The 20,965-nt window shown below is 48.6% G+C and overlaps 1 protein-coding gene across 12 annotated transcripts in view; it reads left to right on the top strand.

Moving 5' to 3' along the window:
• The window catches only part of zfhx3b (zinc finger homeobox 3b), a 273,921-nt gene that overhangs the window by 196,074 nt on the left and 56,882 nt on the right, over positions 1–20,965 (top strand). For 11 of the 12 annotated variants that reach the window (XM_055507483.1, XM_055507484.1, XM_041069975.2 and 8 more), the window contains 3 exons: positions 1,119–3,626; positions 3,780–4,359; positions 6,473–6,969. In XM_055507483.1, the coding sequence (XP_055363458.1) occupies positions 1,155–3,626; positions 3,780–4,359; positions 6,473–6,969 (3,549 nt within the window). In that variant the 5' untranslated portion in view covers positions 1,119–1,154. The remainder of the gene's footprint in view (positions 1–1,118; positions 3,627–3,779; positions 4,360–6,472; positions 6,970–20,965) is intronic. The other variant, XM_055507488.1, reaches the window with a different exon arrangement.

The following is a 20,965-nucleotide window of genomic DNA, read 5'->3' on the forward strand; positions in this document are numbered from 1 at the left end:
AATAAGTAAATAAATCAAGTGCGAGCAGAGAATGTGCTAATCAACCGGGACATGGCAGTGAGCTTGGTGCTGAGAAACTTTGCTCATGTAATATTCAGTGCTGGTGGGTTAAAGGGCAGCCCGGAGTTATTGGTTTCAGCCCGATTGCCCCCTTTAATCAATGTTGGCTGCATCCCTTTAATAAAATTATTAGCTCAGCAGTATCTTGCGCTATCATTTTATCTCTTCTGCGCTCTAAATTGCAGCCTGTGTTGGGCCTCTCAGATGCTCGGGGCATGGCCGGCTCCCGAAAGCTCAACTCCCATTTATTATTTCAGAGGCGGAGGATGGTTGCAGTGTTTGAAACCGGCCTGAACATAGAGGTTATTGGATGCGAGATCTAAACACAGCTGCAGTAGAGACCCAACCCAGCTCATGTATTTCAGGCTCATAGTAAATTCTGCCCTTTATTGCTGTTTTTTGAGTTCATGCACATGCATTATATTCTTCTTCCATGTGCAGAAGTTGATGAAGCAATAATAGTCGTGATGATTTTAAAAATAGACCGTTTTTGAGATGCATTTTCCCATTTTTCTTCCGGTTATGTAAATGTACAGTGTGCTGATGGGTGGCTTCTCAGTGTCTAATTATCGCACAAGAAATCTATTTGATCCATTAAGTTAGTCTGTTTCTCCTTTTTTCTGACTGCAAGTTAATTAAAAACGGATGTAGGATTTGCAGAATATAAGATTAGGGGTGTTGTTTGGAAGGTGAAGATAAAAGATGGTGCCTTCCTGATATGGCAGGAAGATGAATCATGGATGGATTATTAGTGCTTGTCTCAGGTATTGTGTTTAAGTACCTAATCTAGTGTGAGCACGTTGTCATTTTTCCAATTATATCTCAGACTTTTGACTTTCACCTAGTGCACTATACATTTGATTTTTATCTTTTGAGGTTTCTATACTGTATATAGTCCTTCTCATATTTTCTGTAACTGATCTGTTCGTATTGCGCATCTTGGAAAATGTTGAATTCTAGTTTGTGCTTATGTACAGCTATTTTACACTAAATATCCCAAATATGAATAACAAACATTAACCTCACCAATTCCATCTATTTTGTGTTTGTCTCTGCAGGCCTGGATGCGATGAACGCCTCATGTAGGCATCAGCATGGACAGCTGTGAGTCTCCCGTGGTTTCTGGGACAGACGATGGGCTTGGCTCCTCCCAGCAGCAGCAACCACCTCAGCCCTGGAACGATCACTCTAGCTCACAGGTCCCTTGCACCAACCAGGCCCCTTCTCTGGACCCCCTGTGTCTCTCTACATCCTACCCTTCTCAACCCCAAATCACCAGTGCATCTCATGACGGGGTGAGAGAACTGCAGTCCCAGCATCAGCCAAAACAAACTTCGCCCCAGACCCTCCGTGATAGCTCTGCAGCAGGGCAGCTGCTTTCCAGGCGAGAAGGTCTTGAGGAAGAAGAGCAAGAGGGTGTGAGCTGTGGTGAAGAGGACGAATCTGAGGACTTAGATGATATGGAGATCGACAGCTGTTTCCCAAGTCTTCAACCCTTCCCTGGCATGCCGTTGGCATCAGGGGGAGGGGGCATGCCCACTCTTCTACGACATCAGCCCACACGACAGCAGGGAGCACCCGACAGTGGAAGTGAGGAAGGAGAGGATGAGGAGGAAGACATCAGTGACGTGGAGAACCTGGCTGGAGAGATTGTCTATCAGCCGGATGGCTCAGCCTACATTGTAGAGAGCCTTAGTCAGCTGATCCAAAGCGGTGGGGGCATGGTGCCCGGCCTGCTTCCCACAAACTCTCAACTCTCAAGTGGGGGAAAACCAGGGGAAACTGCTGGGACTTCATCCTCGGTCTACCCTCAGATCATCAACACGTTCCACATAGCCTCGTCCTTCGGGAAGTGGTTTGGCAATTCAGACCAAGGTTTCCCCAATACCTCAACAATGGCAGGCCTTAGCCCTGTCCTGCACAGTTTCCGTGTCTTCGATGTGCGGCACAAAAGCAACAAGGATTACCTAAACAGCGATGGGTCTGCCAAGAAGTCCTGTGTATCCAAAGATGTTCCCAACAACGTGGATTTCTCCAAATTCGATGGGCTAGCCCTATATGGCAAGGGTAAGCCCATTCTCATGTGTTTCCTCTGCAAACTGTCCTTTGGCTATGCGCGTTCCTTTGCCACTCATGCCGTCCATGATCATCGTATGACACTGTGTGAGGACGAGCGGCGGCTTCTAGGGGACAAGCAGGCATCTGCCATTATCCAGGGCATTGGGAAGGACAAAGAGCCCCTCATCAGTTTCCTGGAACCAAAAAATAAGAGCACTCCTCTGCCACCTACCCTGCTCTCCATTAACTCGGGACAGAACTTCTATGGCACTTTTAGTGGTGTCCATCTGGAACCTGGTAGCAGCAGCGGAGGCAGCGAGACTCTTATGAACAAAGACTCCGACACTAGCCTCCAGCAACAGCAACAACACACCCCACTAAGCTCAGTCCTCTCGCTTGGAGGTTTGAGCATTCCCAAAGCATCCACTCTTACCTCATCCCCAGGCTCTGCCAAAGACTCCATTGCCCTGCCCAAACAGGGAGGGAGAACAGAGGAGCCTACTGGGAAAGAGTTGGTATGCAAGGGAGAGGATGGGGACACCGAAGAACACGAAAGCAAGGTACATCAATCCAGCCAGATGGGGGGCTCGGAAGAAGAAGACGAACTGTTATTAGGGGAAGAGGAAGACGAGGTGGAGGCAGAGAGCACTGCAATGGCCTGTGGTGGCAACAGTAGCAGTGGAGGGGGTGAAGCAGGGGAACCAGCTGTCTCAAACCAAAGCATTTCCAAATCTACTTTATTAATGCCTAGTAGCGCTCTCCAGCCTTCTGCCTGCACCTCTGCCGCCAGTTCCACGCTCAACAGCAAAGCCCCTGCTTCCACTTCCTCATCTGTCAAGGAAGCGGGTTCAACTGCAGATGTTGGGGGGAGGACCACAGAGCTCCCTCTAAGCTTTAACTGCCAGGGGCCCTCTGTTCCCCTGGCAATGACAGCAGGTGCTGTCAGAAGGAGTGAGGATGACACTGCTGGCACTTCCTCCTCACCTCTGTCCTCCAATGCTGCTGCAGATGAAAGTGCCAATCGAGATAGTGCCACAGCTCCAGAACCAAATGATTGCCCAGCAGAGGGAGAGGAGGAAAATGGAGCCCTTCTGCACCATCACCACATGCACCATCATCATCACCTCCACCCTTCATCTCATGGCCACTCCCACGCCCTTCCAGGGGGCTCCTGTGACATGACAGGAATAGGTGAGTGTTCACAGAACCATGGGCATGGTGGCAGTGGAGGAAGTGGGGTAGAATGCCCTAAGTGTGACACCGTTCTGGGTTCCTCGCGTTCGTTGGGCGGTCACATGACCATGATGCATTCACGCAACTCATGCAAGACGCTCAAGTGTCCGAAATGCAACTGGCATTACAAGTACCAACAGACACTGGAGGCCCACATGAAAGAGAAGCACCCTGACTCTGGAGGCTCCTGTGTGTATTGCAGCAGTGGGCAGAGCCACCCTCGTCTGGCTCGTGGGGAAAGCTATACCTGTGGATATAAGCCCTTTCGCTGTGAGGTATGTAGCAAAAAATAAATGTCAAGGCAAACTACGTTAATCATTGGACTGTTAAAAAAAAGACCATTTCAGTTTATGTTAAAATGACACTTAAACTAAAACATAATGTCCAACTTTACTGCAGTTGAAGACAAAGTGTCTTTTATTTTCTAGGTGTGTAACTACTCAACCACGACAAAGGGCAACCTAAGCATCCACATGCAGTCGGACAAGCACCTGAACAACATGCAGACGCTGCAAAATGGCGGTTCCATCGGCTCCGCACAGGAGCAGGTGTTTGGACATACCACAGGAGGCGTGGTGGCTGTCCCCTCAGTGACCCAGGCCAGTAGCCACCACCCTCCCCACCACCATGCCACACAGTCGTCCACCCATATGGCTGGACCCTGTGGGGCCCCTTCACCCACTAAGCCCAAGAGCAAACCTACGTGGCGGTGCGAGGTATGTGACTATGAGACCAACGTGGCGCGGAACCTGCGCATCCACATGACCAGCGAGAAGCACATGCACAATATGATGCTGCTCCAGCAGAACGTGACTCAGATGCAGCACGGCCGACTTGGCCTGGGAGCCATGCCCTCGCCCTCCGAGGCGGAGCTTTACCAGTATTATCTGACCCAGAACATGAGCCTTCCACCAGGCCTCAAGATAGACCCAGCTGGAGCTGAGGCCCAGTTCCTGATGGGGAGCTTTCACCTGGATCCCAACATGGCCGCCCTCGCCCCTGCTCTAGGTGAGACTTTTTTTGCCTCCACCACCGCAAGAACCTTTTTGCTTGGACAGCTGTGTTTTAGACATGTCTGCTTTCATTCCCATCTAGAATTTATAAGTCTCATTTTACAGGGAGTGTCACTGAAACCTACAGAGGGAGAGGTGAAATATATATGGTCTATTTACTGATGGGCCTAGCATAGACCCTCCCCGTGTTTTTATAGTTTTTACTTTTTTAATATGGTCTTCATGACAGTGAGTCTAATTACTTAATGTCACTTACATAGTAAAACCTTGTAATTGACAGTTTTGGCTAAAAACAAACAAATGTGTCTGGTAGCAGAATTGTAATTTGCTGTGTCCTTAATGTAATTTTGAGTTTGAAGTTTACTTCATACTGCGATGCTCAGGCTGAGTTAAAGGGCCGAGCCTCCGTGCTCCTGTTCCCCCCCCTCCTCACCCCAGACTGCAAACCTCAACCATTTATGTCATTATTCCCAAACTGCTGCTGAACCTCACCAGTGGAGTTCTTCATTTTCCAACTTTGTAATTGCAGCTATAAATTTTATCTTGGTCAAAGAAGGGAGGTTAGAGAGGGTAATTCAGCAGCGTAGTGGAGTGTTTGGCACGCCAGTTACAACCCCGCAGTTTGTATAGACTTGTCTCAAACTGTCGCCAGTTCAAAGACACAAACAAAAATTGATTGCTGTGACTAATTCCTTTCTCCCCCTTCTGCCATCTGGTTCATTTTCCTGTGAGGTGAGTTGTAATAAGCATGTTACAAGAGAGCCAGTGATTACACAGTCAAGGCCCATAAACTACAGTGGTGTCATCCTTGGTCACACTTTAAGGAACCCTTCAAGCCATCATCCACAAATACACTGATATTAAGTCTGTAGTATGATGTGAGGTCTCACTAACTCTCCTACCGTCGCAGAGTGACCTCCGTTAGAATGAGGAATGCCTCCTTTATGCTCCAACCGTGGATTTTTGATATTTGAGAATGCTGCGATAAGTTGAGATAAGGAATGTTACCCCTGATCTCAGCGTTCTGCTAATCCCCGTTCCCTAGACTCAGCTACTGTAATTAAGGGTGATATGAGCTGGAGTGCACGAGGGGTTTTAGCAGAAGACAAGGGTGCAGCGCATTGTGTCAGCGTGACCTAGTGTGCATGCAATGTGGAAAGAACATTTACTTAAAGATATTAAAATGTTCATTCATAATATGTAATCAGTACAGAGTGAAGAGAGAAACAGGTTTGCAGTATATATATATATATATATATATATATATATATATATATATATATATATATATATATATATATGTATGTAATGTAATAAGATATGTACAGTAAGGTGCAACAAATCTGGACCTGGAGAAAAACTGTGTATGTGTGCGCACATTTGTGTGTCTGCAAGAGAGCAAGTGTAAGAAACTGTGACTGGGGACCTGGGTCTGTGAGTGATTTCAGAGGGCTTCTCAGAGGTCTCCCTCTCCTGGCTATAAAAACTCAGGTAATGGAGTAAAGTCCAAGCACAGGCTGCATACTGCAGCAATAAATAAAAAAGGAGCTGCTGGAATTAATTTAGTGTAAAGCCAGGCGGGGTCAGGCCTGCATGCTCAGTCTGGGCAGTGAAAGATTAAAGATCAGCGAGCGACGGCAAACACTGCGGCTGTTCTTACCTAATTTTTTAGCCTTCTCTCTCTCTTCTGTGGCTGTGCTTTTTTTTTCCTCTCCAGTGTCTAGACTCAGGACCTCCATTAATCTGGTAGGTGCCCGCATTGATTCAGGGGAACCAATGATAGAGAAGATGACAAGTAGAAATGTGAAGGGTTTGCGTTAAAACAACTTGGTGTTGCTCTGCAGAGCTCGCGGCCTCTGGGGCGGATTTACGTTCGCCATGTGCATGGACGCGTTGCCAGAACAGGGCGGCATGTGTTTATTTTCAGGCAGCGTGAGGTTTTCATCGTTTCCAACTCAAAGCTGGGATAGTCAAAGGGCCGTGTGATCCCTATCCTGTCTGTAGTGTCATATCCGCGATGTAGTGGAAGTGTTTGTATTTAATAATACAAAGAAATGTTTTAACTGCTCTCTTTCTCTCTTGCTCGTCCCCCCGTTTCCTGCTCCCAGTAGGTGGGGAGATCCCAATGGACGTGCGGCTGGGCAGCGGGCAGCTGGTGTCCGAAGAGCTGATGACCCTGGGCGAGAGCCTCTCGCAGACCAGCGACCCCTCCCTCAAGCTCTTCCAGTGCGCCGTGTGCAACCGCTTCACCACCGACAACCTGGACGTGCTGGGCATGCACATGGGAGCGGAGCGCGCGCTGCCCGAGGACGAGTGGCGGGCGGTGGTGGGCGACTCGCACCAGTGCAAGCTGTGCCACTACACCACGCAGCTGAAGGCCAACTTCCAGCTGCACTGCAAGACCGACAAGCACGTGCAGAAGTACCAGCTGGTGGCCCACATCAAGGAGGGGGGCAAGGGCAACGAGTGGCGCCTCAAGTGCGTGGCCATCGGCAACCCCGTGCACCTCAAGTGCAACGCCTGTGACTACTACACCAACAGCCTGGAGAAGCTGCGCATGCACACTGTGAATACCCGCCACGAGGCCAGCCTCAAGCTCTACAAGGTCAGTGTCCGCCAGTTCTCCGTTCTCACGCCCACCGGTCGACCCTCTCTGCACCGCGTCGCCATATCAGGGCATATGGAGACGCGCGTTACTCCAGGTGGTATTAATTTGATTAAGAGAGATAGTTTTTGTTTTTACATCTGGCGGCGTTTATCATCACAGTTAACTTAAAGTTCACACAAATCCAGGGTGCGTCCCCTCTCGTCTCCCCACTCGCTCCGTCCTCCTCCACCAGACAGTGAATGCTGCCCACACCGCTATGCTGTCCTCCCAAGGCATAATTGATAGCTTTTTTTGTGTAGCTCTCGCCTCCCTGGTAGCCATAGAGAAGCAGGGTCGCGCTGCTGCCATGAGAAGAACGCGGCAGGTGAAGCTAGTTTGGAGGCTCAGGGGTGAATCACTTGGAGACGAATGAAGAAGTGTGAGGAGACAGAGGTTTGGTGCTAATACTCCTCGGAGCGGGAAAGGCTGAATCGTTCTCGACAGCCGTATTGATTTTTGCTGGACTTGGAGCTTCACCTTCTCCTCTAATCATTCCATAATAGCCAATGGATGAACACTCTCCGAACAAATGGCCATAAATCTAACAGGCCTGATTCCACTTAGGTACCTATCCTGTGTGTCTGCGGCTTTGGCCACTCTGTGCTTAACCCGAACTGGCATAGGGGCGCTCGCACACGCAAAGCACATAGAGAAGCTGACAACACGTGAGCCTGGCTACACACACACACACACACACACACACACACACACACACACACACACACACGCAGACCTATAGAGCTGGGTTTCTGAAAGATAAACAGGTGAACTATTCGAGCAGTTGTTTCATAACAGCTTCGTGTTGGCATTTTGCAAGGAGATATTATAGGAATGTGGAAAATGTATGGCCTGTTTTTTTTTATCTCCTATAGATATAAACTAATGTGAACATTTTCAAAAAGGCTGTCACTTTAAAACATAGCAGCTTTGCACAATAAAGGCTTCCTCAGAAATGCTGGCTTTGCACACATAGACACAGAAGACCAGTCTGGTTTGCACCAGGATGAGGAGGAACAGACTCCTGGAACATTTCTCAGCTGCATGAGCAGTTATGCTCAGTTCACGTCCAAATAAAGATATTCTCCATTATCTGTAGATGTGTCACATCCGCTGTGGACCGGCAGAAAGCCGCGGCGAGATCTCCTTGCTCCGAGCCCGTTGCCATCTTGTCCCCGGCCCCAGCCTCTGGACTCCCTGGCTCACATTCCAGCGGCTGCCATTAGACTAAAATAGACGCAGGCTCTGGCAGAGTCGCCGTTCCTCACACCTTTGGAGTGGGGAAGAGTTTCGCCCCACAGGACAGAGCACGGTTCCCCCTCGCGTTATCTGTTTCCACGGAGGAGAAGCGTCTTCTCTCCTCGCCTCGTCGCTGCTTCAGGACGTATGTCGTGTGGCTGCTCGGGCTATGGGGGATTAAATATGTACAACACATCCAGGCATGATCATTTTTTACGACTTAAGCCTCTTAAGATGGCTTCGCGTTTCTCACAAGCAATTGATCTTCCGAGGAAGACTGTGCGCATTTGTCCAGAAACTACCTGCACTCTCGGCTCGAGAACCGCGCTCTCCTCTAGAACATAGAGATATTAGCAAGTTGACAAGAAGTATTTCAATATTTTATGACTCTCAAATGTGATTAGTGCACCACAAGTACACGGTCGCGACGCCTCTTGGCAGCGCTGGCTCCTCACTCGACAATGTCACAGTCTTCGTACTGGGCTGGATTTACTGTCTCGGTAGAGACACTGACAGGCAGAAAGCCACAGTGGCCCACAAGCCTGTAAACCCAGCTTGGCACATTGCGCCGGGACGAAAAAAGGAAAATCACCATTCATTTATTCCTCCCCGAAGAAATCTGATGCAAATAGCACCATTTTTAACCTTTTTGGGAAGAAAATAAATCATCAAGTCAGCATAAACAGGCTTTAAGATGTGGGAGATGCTGGGGACACTTCACCCAAATCAAACTGGTTTGCATTAAACAGGCCCTTTGTGTGCACAGCTCCATATAAATTGGAGCCTGTAATTACTGGAATTAAAAAGGAAGGTTTAAACTGAGGGCTAAGCTGGATGGGATAATTTGAGAGTCTGTGGTATGCGGCCCATATTAGGGTTTTCTAAAAATATCCACCCCACCACCCCATGTATTGGAATGTTCCAAAAGACCACAGAAAGATCCAGCAAGTCATCCTGACCACACGGGCCAGCGCACAGTTGGGTGATGCCGTCGTCTGCTGGAACACTGACTCTCCCCATGTCTTCTCCCCACAGATCACAGGGTTTTGAGTTGCTCTGATGGTCATCCATCCTTTCCTGCAGTGGTCGCTCCTGAACACACGCATCTGACTTTAGCTGTGATAGTTTTGAGTCCTAGTCTTCGGACCTCGCCTGTATGTTGGTGCGGAGGTGAGATGACTGGAACTGGCCCCGGCGGCTCAGACGCAATGGGTGGGATCTAACCCGGCGCAGCCACAGGCCTGAGCTTCCAGTCAAGGGTTGGGGGAAAGAGGAGGAGCGTCGGGGGCTGAGCTGGCTACCTTCCTTGTCTCGGGGGCCGGTGCAATCGGCGGTAATTGAGATTGATTGGATGTTATTTTTCCTCTTGCAAATGTAGTCCATTAGCTTGGCACATGCATAATCAGTTTAGAGCGCAGTTAGCCGAATGTAATCATGTTCCTCGGTGTCTGCTAGCACAAAATCCACTCCAGATGCCGCTTGGCCACGGAAAGAAAGGGAGAAAGTGCCGTCACTATCGGACGGGGAATCTTTAACCAAGAAAGTCCCGTCAGACCCCCCCCCCCGCGCCGGTCCCGCTCGGCTGAGAACACACATACATGGACAAACTTTTCACGGCCGCATGCGTTGTCTGTTCCTATGCGTACGATTATACCGTCTGTGCACCGGCGTCCGTTGACAAACACAATACATCTGTATTTTGGACGAAGCTGCTGCTCTTGTTTCACACTTCACCGCGATGCAAAAGAAATTAGAGAACGCCGAGGAAAGAAAACGTCGACACTCTGCGGAGAGCAAATAATCGCTATGAAACATAATAGAGGAAAGGAGGCTGTAATGTAAATGAAGGGATTAGTGGTTACATGAAAAGGCATTAAGGTGTTTCACTAATGACCCTACTCAGCAGAAGCTCTGGTTTCTCAGACTCAGGTATGCAAGCTGTGATGACCTCTCCCCATTAATGATCGTAACTACCCAGGGCTGACTCCAGGCCTCTTCAACTATACAATAGTGTGGAGTTGGGGAATAACCACAAATGGGTAATGGTTGTATTCCAGCTGTAGAAAAATGCTTCAGCTTAGCAATGAAATAAAGCTGGAGTGAGGGCTGTTCTCATGCAAGGAATCCCCGCTCACCCACACGCCAAATCCCAGTCTTTACATTTACACGTTTACTTCGTCTCCTGCGCACCTGAACTTTTCCGGGACGTTCTCCTGTTTGATGTTGTCCGACAGCAAGGCTAAAAGTGATGTCGGGCGATGGGAGATGTCCTGCGGCCACGCCATGTCCAGCGGGCGCCGGGTTTTACCGAATCACCCACCAGACATTTCTAAGAAGAGGAGGGGAGGAAGATGGAGAGACAGGCAGGAGGGGGGGGGGGGGGGGGGGGGGGGTGCGACAGGAGGCTTGGAAGGATAGATACTCTGCTAATTATCATGGCTAGCCTATGATTGTTCAGTAATAGTGCTCAGTGGGAAAGGTTGCAGCAGTTCCAGGAAGAGCTGAGCTCTGATTTACTGGTACTACTGCTCTAATAAAGCGCTCGCTGCACATCCTGGGAGACGGCCCATTCTCCCCTTTCACATGCGCCGGTGTGTGAACGCACACACGCGCACGCGGCAATCTTTTAATCAAAAGTGCCAGCAGATGACAACATAGGGCTCATGACATATATTATTTTAATTGCTCACAGAGAAGTTCTCATAATATGATTCGGCACAACTAATGAATTTGTCCTCAAACGCGTGACTGCATGAATGGAGTGTTCAGACTCCATTTGGGGCCTCCGCAGCAGCACCTCGGTCAACGGCGCCTTGATCCCGAGTCACCGTTTGTGCGCCGCTGGCAGAAAGATGATGCACTGTGGACTCCGGCAGCAGTGGACGGACCAGGAAGGAAGTGCTGTGCGATAGAAAGTGAGGGCGGTTAGCAGAGCTCAGCCGTCCTCACTGTGGAGCAGTTTCACAGCTCTTCTGGTTCCCAGCCTGTGGGGAGGTTGGGGAACACTTGGACCCGAGGCCCAGCTGCTGCTAGTGGGTACATCCCCACCTGTTTATAAACAGGTGGGGATGTACTGGACCGGACCAGCAGTCACTGGTCCGGGTTCCACTCTGTCACAACACAGGATGATAGACGTTTACGTCTCCGTGTAATGAGCAGCCTCGCTGATTTCTTCCGAATTTGTTGCGTGTTTGTTAGTCAAACTGCAGTAAAATGAGTTGCCGTGTACTGTATGATGCATGCCATTACATTTACTTACTATTACTGCTGTATGGATATTCAGATTGGAGTGATCGTTAGAGGCATTTGCATTATTTGCAATAACAACACTCATCCAGGAAGCAAGTTGGCATGTGGTCTAATGACAAAGTTATTGTTTGGGATTTTGTGCAAAACATATACAGATACACATAAATATTAAGACAGTGGAGGCAAAGTCTCTTATGCTGAAAAGACTGAAAGAGAGCAGACGTGTCTGTTTTACGAGCAGACAAAGAAAGTGCAGGTGTGGATGGAAGCTTCTATACCTGTAACGACCTGTGAGCACCACACCTTAAAGACTAACTGTGGCACTGAGCAGGTAAATGGAGCTTTGATGAGACCAGATTGGGACTCCTGTGATTCTACGTAGCTGCTAAGCTGAAGGGATGGAGAGAGTGAGGCGGGCAGGCAGGCTTACCGGCTCTGTGCCATCAATACATCAGTGGCTTAGCCACCAGATTAATGGCCTCTGAGTGGTCAGGGCCGCAAAACTACTCAGCACTGAGGTCTGCGTTCAGTGGAGCTGGACATAAAAGCAAGGTAGGGTGAAGACACGCATAAGGAGAAGGAAGGGGGTCTGAGGTACCAGGATGAGCACACAGGGAGCTCTTCTGTTTGGCTTTGGCCTACAGAGTACTGTCTCGGGACTGATAAATTTCACAAGATGATAGATATGTGGCCCTGGTTGTTGTTCGAGTCCCTTCGCCTTGTAAAATTTCACTCGTGAGTTAAAAATGATTTTTGATTAGCCGAATTAAATGTTATTAGCAGTAGTAAGTGTGTTTCCAAGCATATTTAGCTTCTACGAATATAGAGCATTTGACAGAAGTGTTCAACCCGTTGTTGGAAAGCGCTGTCGCGTTTCAGCCCTTGCTTGATTTACTGTGCTGCAGCTTTTTAAATGGCTGCTAAGTGTCCTGAGCCCGTGGTGTTTTGTTTTACCCGACTTTGTCTTTACTTTAACAAATCTGCCCCCGAGGTCTTGGTGATTACCGCTGAAATGTGGAACTCCGGCCGTTTGCTAGTCGGCGAAAAGTCCGCCTCACCTTTCTGTGACCACTATCGGGGCTGGAGTTAAAATGAACCGTCCTCCAGTTTCTTCACGGCCCTTCTGCGGGTTGAGTTTTTATTTGAAACAGTGGGGCGCCAGAGGCCGTTTCTACGGTGCCAAGAGAGAATGACCACCTCTTCCTGAAATTCATTGCGCCGGTTGTCCATCCATGTTTTGCCTAATTGCTGTGTGCCGGACTCCAAGGTTAGAACTGGGAGCTGTAAATCTATCAGTGTTGCGCAGACAATGTTTTCTCCAGATGTAGAAGAAAAGATTTCATCCTTCTGTAATTAAGCGGTGCAGCCCAGGGTGTCATGTGCTTTTTTTTTTTTTTAACTAGGGCTCTGGAAACCATCATCTTGCACCTTGTTTTCTCATCAGGACTTTTATTCTAATACAAAAGTTGGATGAAACTAAAAGATGACAATAAAAAGTAGCAGAGAACAGAATCTTTCGTTTAAATTATTATATGGAAATTGCGCCGTCGCGGTGGTGGGTGGGGGTATCATGGGGTAGAGGCACAAAGGCTACAAAAGTGTCGTCTCGGAACCAAGGCAATTACATAGTTCCTCAGATGAAGAGTATAAAAAACCCCTTCTTTTCTAACCCCAGGAATGTTCCCAAATGTTATGTGTCCCGTGGGTGCTATCTTCTACACCTGTGTTCTGCTTTAAACTCGCTGCTGGAAGAAGAGAGCGGGAGAGAGAGTTGGGGAAAGTGATAGAGAGACGCAGACAGCTTTAAGAGTTTGGGACAAGAATGCTCTTCAGCTTCTCAAGGGCACTGATACTTTATGGCCTTGACATTCCTTCATGACAAACCCATGCCCAGAATAGACGGAGTGGCGTTGGAGTTTAACTACCACCCCAGCGTATGGGCTGCGTCGCCGTCACCTTCACCTCACGCCCCCCGGGTCCATTCGGGTTTCACTCTTTTAACCGGGCAAAGCCGCTGAAGTGCAGGCTTCAGTTCAGTGTAAGCAGCTTCGCACGCGGGTGTTTTATCAAGTCCTTTCCGGTGTCGTGTTGATTTAGAGGCTTCTTTCCACCGAGATCCCATCAGCGATGCAGACAGTAAAGGAAGCCACTGAACTCCCACATATACTCATCCCTCAGCGCTGTCCTAGCCAGGCCCACAAACTCCTTTTTTTTCTTAACGTCACCACATTCAATCAACACTAGCCCTAAAATTAAGGGCTGCTAAATAATTCACACTTGGATCCTTCCTTCAGAAGCCCGGTCCCCGTCACTAGATAGGAATTTCTCAAATTTATGCTTGTTAGGTTGGAATAGTCATGTTGAAATAATTCGAAGCATAAGGACTGTCTGTGCAGCTACTGTTTAAATGAGAACTCTGGGAGCCGTTAAAGTTGGAACATGAAATTGTGAGATCTGGAATGCAAATTATTATTCAAATGATCAATGTATTAATTTGCATCCTGAAAGGCGTGAGGGAGGAGAGAGAGAGATCTTAATAAGTTCTGTAAAGCAGAGTATTTTATTATTTGTTGATGGTTCAGGTGTGAGGGCGTATTAATTTTGCAGCTGAGTCCCAGTGTGACATAAATCTCTGTGTCTCGCCCTCTAACACACACACGGTTGTCGTCGTAATCACACGCGCACTTTAAACCTCTGCTTTTGTGCTCACCTGCGTTCAAACACAGCTTCCTGTATCTCGGCAGACCTCATTTCTCAGATAACTTCAGCTGATGCAAGGAGCCTTTATATAAGAGCGACTGTCCTCAAATCTCTTTTCTAATATAGTGGAATTTTTCTTATTGTGCTTTTCAAAAATTAAATGTACTTAGATAATTCAGAATATTATGCATTTTAGAATCTTTTACACTTTGAATGTGACTTTATGTGGGGAAAGAACGCAAACCTGTACTTGCAATATAACATTTAAAGTATATAAACCACAGATTTCGGTGTTTAAGAATTTAATCATGAAATTATTCTAGAAAAAGAAACATGTCCTGCTGTGTGTTGTGATTCCCTATTATGTCCTCTTACACGTTAAACGGAGCTTTCAATCTCTTTCTATGCTCAGTTTTTCACACTGCACCATCGTTTTTGCCTGGTTGAGCCAACCAAGGTGAACATTAAATGACTGGTCTTCAGGAATTTAGGATTATTGTTCGGTATCGGTCAAATTAAGTCAGGGGCTGCTTTGTAACGGCCGGCATCTGAGGATGAGTATTGTAAAGTGACGCACAAGACTGGAATTTACGAATAGCATAAATAGCATCAGATGGAGAATAACGTGTGTTTTGTGAGTTTCCACCTAATAATTTATCGCTGAAGGACTGGCTTACAGTAGTGACGAGGGTAGTTGAGAGAGATCAGTCCTTTACATCTGGAAGGGAGGTTAGGGCTTTTTCAAATGAGAGATCCAGCATTGGGGTATTCCCAGTATTCAACTTAACTTTTAAATCATTAAACATGATGAAGCCATCCCCACAAAGTCCGGGGTTTATATACAAAAATCAAACACCATCTGCCATCTGTGATCAGAAGCAACAGCCATCAGGCCAGGGTTACCAAGGCAGAACAGGAAAAGCCATTAACTGCCAATCACTGCATCGATCGACAAGCCAGCGCCCCCCCCCCCACTGCCCACTGCCCACAGACACATGCGTACAGCTCATCGCTTTTACTGTACGGCGCACGCTCGCGCTCATGCACACACGCGGGCGCACGCGGCCGTGCACGAACTGCCGTCCCCATGCGCCACGCGTGACATTTAGCCCAGTTTGTTTCTTCCCCGCTTCAGCCACGATATCTTTTAAATGATCCTGCGTCTAGATTGCAGGATCAACATTCCGCTCAGTTTGGATAAAGGTTGTCTGCCTTTTTTTTTCTCCCTGCCTCAGTGAACCCAGTGTGCTAGTTGAAGGACAGTTGAGATGCTATTCAAAAGATATTTCCTTCAGAGCATAGGGTTTTAATCTCCTCATTACTGGAATGTGTCTCGGTGAAGTCCGTCGCCTTGTCGGCGTGAGAGGAGACACTACGTGCGGCTCGGTCCCCCTCCACGTTTTTGGAGTCAACCCTCAGATAAAAAGGGAAACTAATAGAGTCAGTGAAGGGCAAAAAGGAAAGAGGAAGATTGATTTTTTTCCCTCCATTTTCAATGGTGTCAGTAGAACTTAGGGTCATTAGAAGAATATTTACTTACTTCCCAATTTAATAGAGATGCTGTATATCGGAGCGATCTGGATCAGAGGTCAGAGCTGGGGGGAGCAATTAAAGCAAATAGATCCAGAAGCTCTGGGTTTGTCCTGGTGTGTGTGTGTGTTTGTGTTGCAGGCAGGGAAAGGATAGGTGAGCAGTGACAAGAGGCACATTCAGTAAGTATTAAAAATGGCTGCATTAGTTTATTGAGATTTGCTCCTAATACACAAGCGCTGCAGCCGGCGCCGCGGCCGCTCGCGTGCACAGCGCGCCGGGTGCGTTCAGGAGCGCGGTTCCTCGCTCACACAGCACAACGGTAGTTAAACTATTGGAAATCATTTTTAAAGAAGTTAAAGCAGATGTATGCTTTTCTTCATAGTTTTCCCCTTTAAGTCAGAGTAAATGATTTTATCTTTCCTGCTGCTTGGTCCGGTTTGGTCAGCGATCCCTGGGGCCACACAATAGCCAGAGACAGACCAGATATGATGGATGTGGCCTAGGGCCTATATGCTGGCTGTGTGTCTGCGGTGGCCTCATCCACCCATCAGCCACAGAGGGAGGGGGGGGGGGGCAGAGATACAAACCAGACCAACCATTTTCCTCGTTCCGCTCATAAATATTTGTGTGGCTGATTTATAAACAGTGGAGCACGAGAAGGGATCAAAGTGAACTGTAATGCTTTTATAAAACTCTGGCTTTTTCACAGCGCTGCCCTAAACACCGTGCTTGCACCTATTAAACGCCAGGCTATATATCACGAGGCATATTGGCAGGAATCCTGAATGGCCACTCGCGCTCAGTTGAGTCCTAGCGCTCCGCTCCAACCTCCTCAAACAGCAGTCCATCAGCGGGCGTTATAGCTAGAACTCAGCCCCGCTCTCGGCCTGTGTAAACTCCCGCCGAGGTCACTGACATCTCAGGAGGGTTTTATGTGGCTGCAGTAATGTCAGGCAGCCATATTAAAGCACTGTAATGCAGTGAAGAGACACTGAGTCCTGGCGGCGGCGGCGAAGCCTCCGTCACAGCAGACAGCTGCACACGCTGAATCAGGCTACCAGCTGGTCACACGCCATACAAAGGCCAAGCCTCCTGAATGGCTGAGAGGAAGGATTAGGGTGGGGTGTGTGTGTGTGTGTGTGTGTGTGTGTGTGTGTGTGTGTGTGTGTGGCAGAGACAGAAGCTATAGGGCTGCAGACTGGTTACTGGCAGAGCAGACATTCCTCACCTACGAGCTGTGTTTACTGACGCTCACCTCCAGTCACACACACGCACACACACAGAGCTACTGTCCTACTGCAGCATTCATCAGCAGCCAGGGTTCAAATGTGTGTGTGTGTGTGGGGGGGGGGGGGGTGCACTCGCTTCTGACCGTCCCTGATTAATAACAGTCCTCGCTGGCAGACGTGGCGTTAAGATGGCTGTTCGCTGACCCCTGTGGGAGGGAGGAGAATGGATCCCCCGCCTTTGTCCCCCCAGCAGGACAGGGTGTGCACAGTGTGGTCAGGCCTGGGAGGGAGCGCTGCTGCTAAAACAGGCCGTCCCTCCGTCAGCCTGTCTAGAGACATCTGCTTTCTCTGGCTGTGGGAACACAGTGGCAGTGTTTCACCTTGTGCTTATGTAACGCACCATGTCAGGTAGGCATGTGCTCCTTCTGCCACTGTGTAGATATTCTTTAAAATGACTTAAACATCTCTTTTACTGTATGTGCGTCTACACAGTCGCTGGGAAACTGAAGAAAATCCCTGTTACGCTTTTACTGTATGAGTTGCTGCGCAGTTTGATGATACAATCCTTGTTTATATGTTGCAGTGTTTCCCCTTAGAGCCATGTATACATTGTATAGGTAGGTACAGGTAGAATGGGGGGGGGGGCTCAGCCGGGAGACTGCAGATTGTCTCACTCCTGGTGTGGTGAGTTCAAAGTCCTGCTGAGCATCAGAGCTCTGATGCTGAGTGAGGCTGACGAGCCGAAGCCCGTGGTCTGCGAAGGGTTACTGAATTATTACTGATGGTTCCAGGGGTAACTGTCCGGCCAGGACTGGGTGATATTAATCATTTATTTGATTGTCCGCATGTGCTGATTAATCAATCTGAGTGGGATCTGCAGGATTAACTACCCTATTATTCCCCTGTAAGAGCAGATAAGAGAAGACTCTAAAATATCATATTCCATTCATCATTTATTTTTAGGTCCCTGCTGATGAGGGCGAAATAAAAACTGAGGTGAGATTAAGCTGAACAGCAACAAGGGGAGAGCGTTGGGGGAGAAGGATGGGAGAGGCGCAGACGAGGGGAGACGAATCCTGCAGATTCGAGCGTTTCGCGCGCTGGAGGAGCAGACGCAGCTCCGTGCGCCTTCAAACATGGCAGAGAAAACCAAGTTGTGCAGCCGCGAGAGCCGAGAGGGAAAATGGATGAGGGGGAGGTGTGTGTGTGTGTGGGGGGGGCGGAGAGACGAGAGGAACAGGAAGTTGATGGGAAAGTGATAGCTGTCTCCACCTGGAGTGCAGCCTGAGCCGTGCGTTCGGGGGAGAGCGGAGCGAGGATCCTCCCATCCTCCACTCTGGCTTAGGTGAGTGTGGCTGCAGCAATGACACACTGTTTACCCCACTCACTATCTATCCAGCCTATAAATTTTCAATCTGCCAACTGTTTAATGTGTTATGTCATGTGGTAACGCCTTTGATTCCAACATGCCTCCATTTGTAAATACAAGAGGCACTCAAAAGGCTGTGGTTTCTTTACAAGCATGGCGCCCCCGGCGCTCCGGTTGGGAATATGCTGAGAGGGAAAGGGAGGGCTGGAAACTGTAGACACTTCCCGTTGCTCCTCTGCCAAGCCTTTCTGTGTGTGTGTGTGTGTGTGTGTGTGTGTGTGTGTGTGTGTGTGTGTGTGTGTGTGTGTGTGTGTGTGTGTGTGTGTGCGCGAGCATTGCCAGGGGGAGGAGTTCATCCTCTCTCCCGGCTCAACGCGCCAACGTAATTATGTACTTTTCAGCAGGTTCTACTTTTAACACTTTACTCCCAGGGTTGAGATTATTGCTTACCATGCCTGATTTACCGCACAATTACTGAACAAGAGCTCTATCTAATCAATAAACAGGAAGGGGAAAAGTGGTGGGCTTTGAAGTATAGTTTGAGAGTTTTTGCACGGTTGAGCAATGTATACGGTGTAACCAGGAAGGCTGTGGACCTCTATGATATGGGGCGACGCTCTCTGCTTTACAAGCTCTCTAACCCTCTCTACTGTGCTCAGCCGCTGGAGTGGAAAATGACATCTCTCTTTTTTTTTTTTATTTCCTCCCGACCACTGTTAACACAAAGGTCAGCAATAAATTGTCTAATAAGGACGCTCCTCCAAAACATTCGATGAAAGTCACAAGTTGTCTTATAAAATTTGGGGCCTAATTTGATCTTGTAATTTACGTGCTGTAAGTTACATGAGAGGGGATGAAGGGATTTGGTGCGTGGGCAAGTTGCTGGACGCCGTATTAGATGTTCCCAAACCAGCTTCCAGCACATGACCCCCACGATGACACTTGCTAATGGCCTGAGCGGTTATTTTGGGATGCTCCGACGGCCGCCCATCACGAGTCTTTCTGTGGCTTTGTAATGTTCTTTTTCCGCCGTGACCAAAGCAATGCACCCCCCCCCCCCTCCACCTCCCCAATTAGTCTGGTCTGTGTTTGATTTTTAGTGATGACAACTATATCTCGGCCGCAATTACGCTGCGCTGGGAATCATGAGGGCTTAGGTTATTGATCCCTAATTGATCGCGCTGATCAATGAGCACTTTTGTTTCATTCCTATGAAAAGTGGTGTTATGCTTGTTTTTTTTTTTTCTTTCCTCTTTGTCTAATGAGGAGGCCGAATAGAATGACCCGGTCAGAAATCTGTGTTAGCAAGGCCTGTGTGCATTAGCGGCGGCGTCGACGATGCTCGCGGGAACAAGTAGGGCGCCGCGCAGAGCACAAAATTTTATCTCCCTGTGGGCACAGGTCAGAAGTTACAAAAGGTCGTGTGTAAAAAAAAAACAAAAAGAAAAAGAAGACAATTGAGAAGCAATGGGTGTTTTTTTTTAATAACAGTAATTCTAGGCTTTTAATTCAAAGACTCGCTGGCGTGTGAACGGGCGAGTTCAGGAACATACGTGTTGTTTCTTTATATCTCACTGACCCTGACGCTTGGAATGATCTAACGTTCCACGCGCTTTTTTGTTCAAAAGTGAAGTGTCAGGTTTCACTCAGCGTTTTAGGAGGAGCCGACAGGTGAAGCTGGTGGGTGTTGTGGTGCATGAATTGCTTGGAGAACTCTCCACAGGGCACTTTCTGCTCCATGCAAATAAGCCCACATATAGACCCACTCTGTACATTCACCTCCACTCAACCCTACTCATTAAATTTCATTTTAAGGAGAGGACCTCTCAAAGGCCACGTTGCTCTTTTTGTCAGCGCCGCGCTGCTAATAAAGATAGCTGTGGAAGACTGGGTTAAATATTGACACTGGCTGAGCACATCATCACTGTTCTTCATTAACCGCTGTCTCCGGCGCGCTCGCGTGAGGGCAGCGCTCGAACAACTAAACATTTCCCCTTACGAGCTCTATGAATTTTACATAAAAAGGGATACGGGATAGTCAGAAAACATACAGTGTTACAGCTATCGCTGCCTTATTGCGTAGCCTGAAGCAGCAACCAATTATGTGGTAATGAAATATTTACACTACCAAACTGAGAACGCCAGGGGTGAAAGCGAGATAATACCAGCCCGAGGAGGCCGTATTCTGTGTCTCGTCTGCGCCGTTGCGTCAGCCAGACAGGTGGAACGCGAGACCGCCCGCCGCCGCGGGCGCCGCGGCCCCGTCCGCCCGACGGGCCGGGACGCACCGACTCCCCAGAGGCGCGTCTGAAGCCGTAGCTCCAGAGGCCTCGGGCTTCTGACGGCCGCTCCCTCGCAGGGATGCGGCCGCGGATCTGCATTCAGCGCAGAGCGTGGTGTTTGTTCTTGAGGACTAATTGTGTTTGGGTAATGTTCCTGCTCAGAATTTAATTCTCACCGACTGCATTAATCACTACAAGTGGTGTTTGCCTGTCTCTTAATCCAGCCCCCGACTGACCAGCCCCCCCCTCCTTCGAGCCCCATCCCTCCTGCCCTCTCCAAACTTAGTTTCATCCTCCGTCTCAGTCCGACTGAACTTTTTGCTGCCCACATTCAGAGCACAGGGTCGCGCTGCTGT

This window comes from Betta splendens, chromosome 3 (genome assembly GCF_900634795.4).
Source record: "Betta splendens chromosome 3, fBetSpl5.4, whole genome shotgun sequence".
NCBI classification, from domain to species: Eukaryota; Metazoa; Chordata; class Actinopteri; order Anabantiformes; family Osphronemidae; genus Betta; species Betta splendens.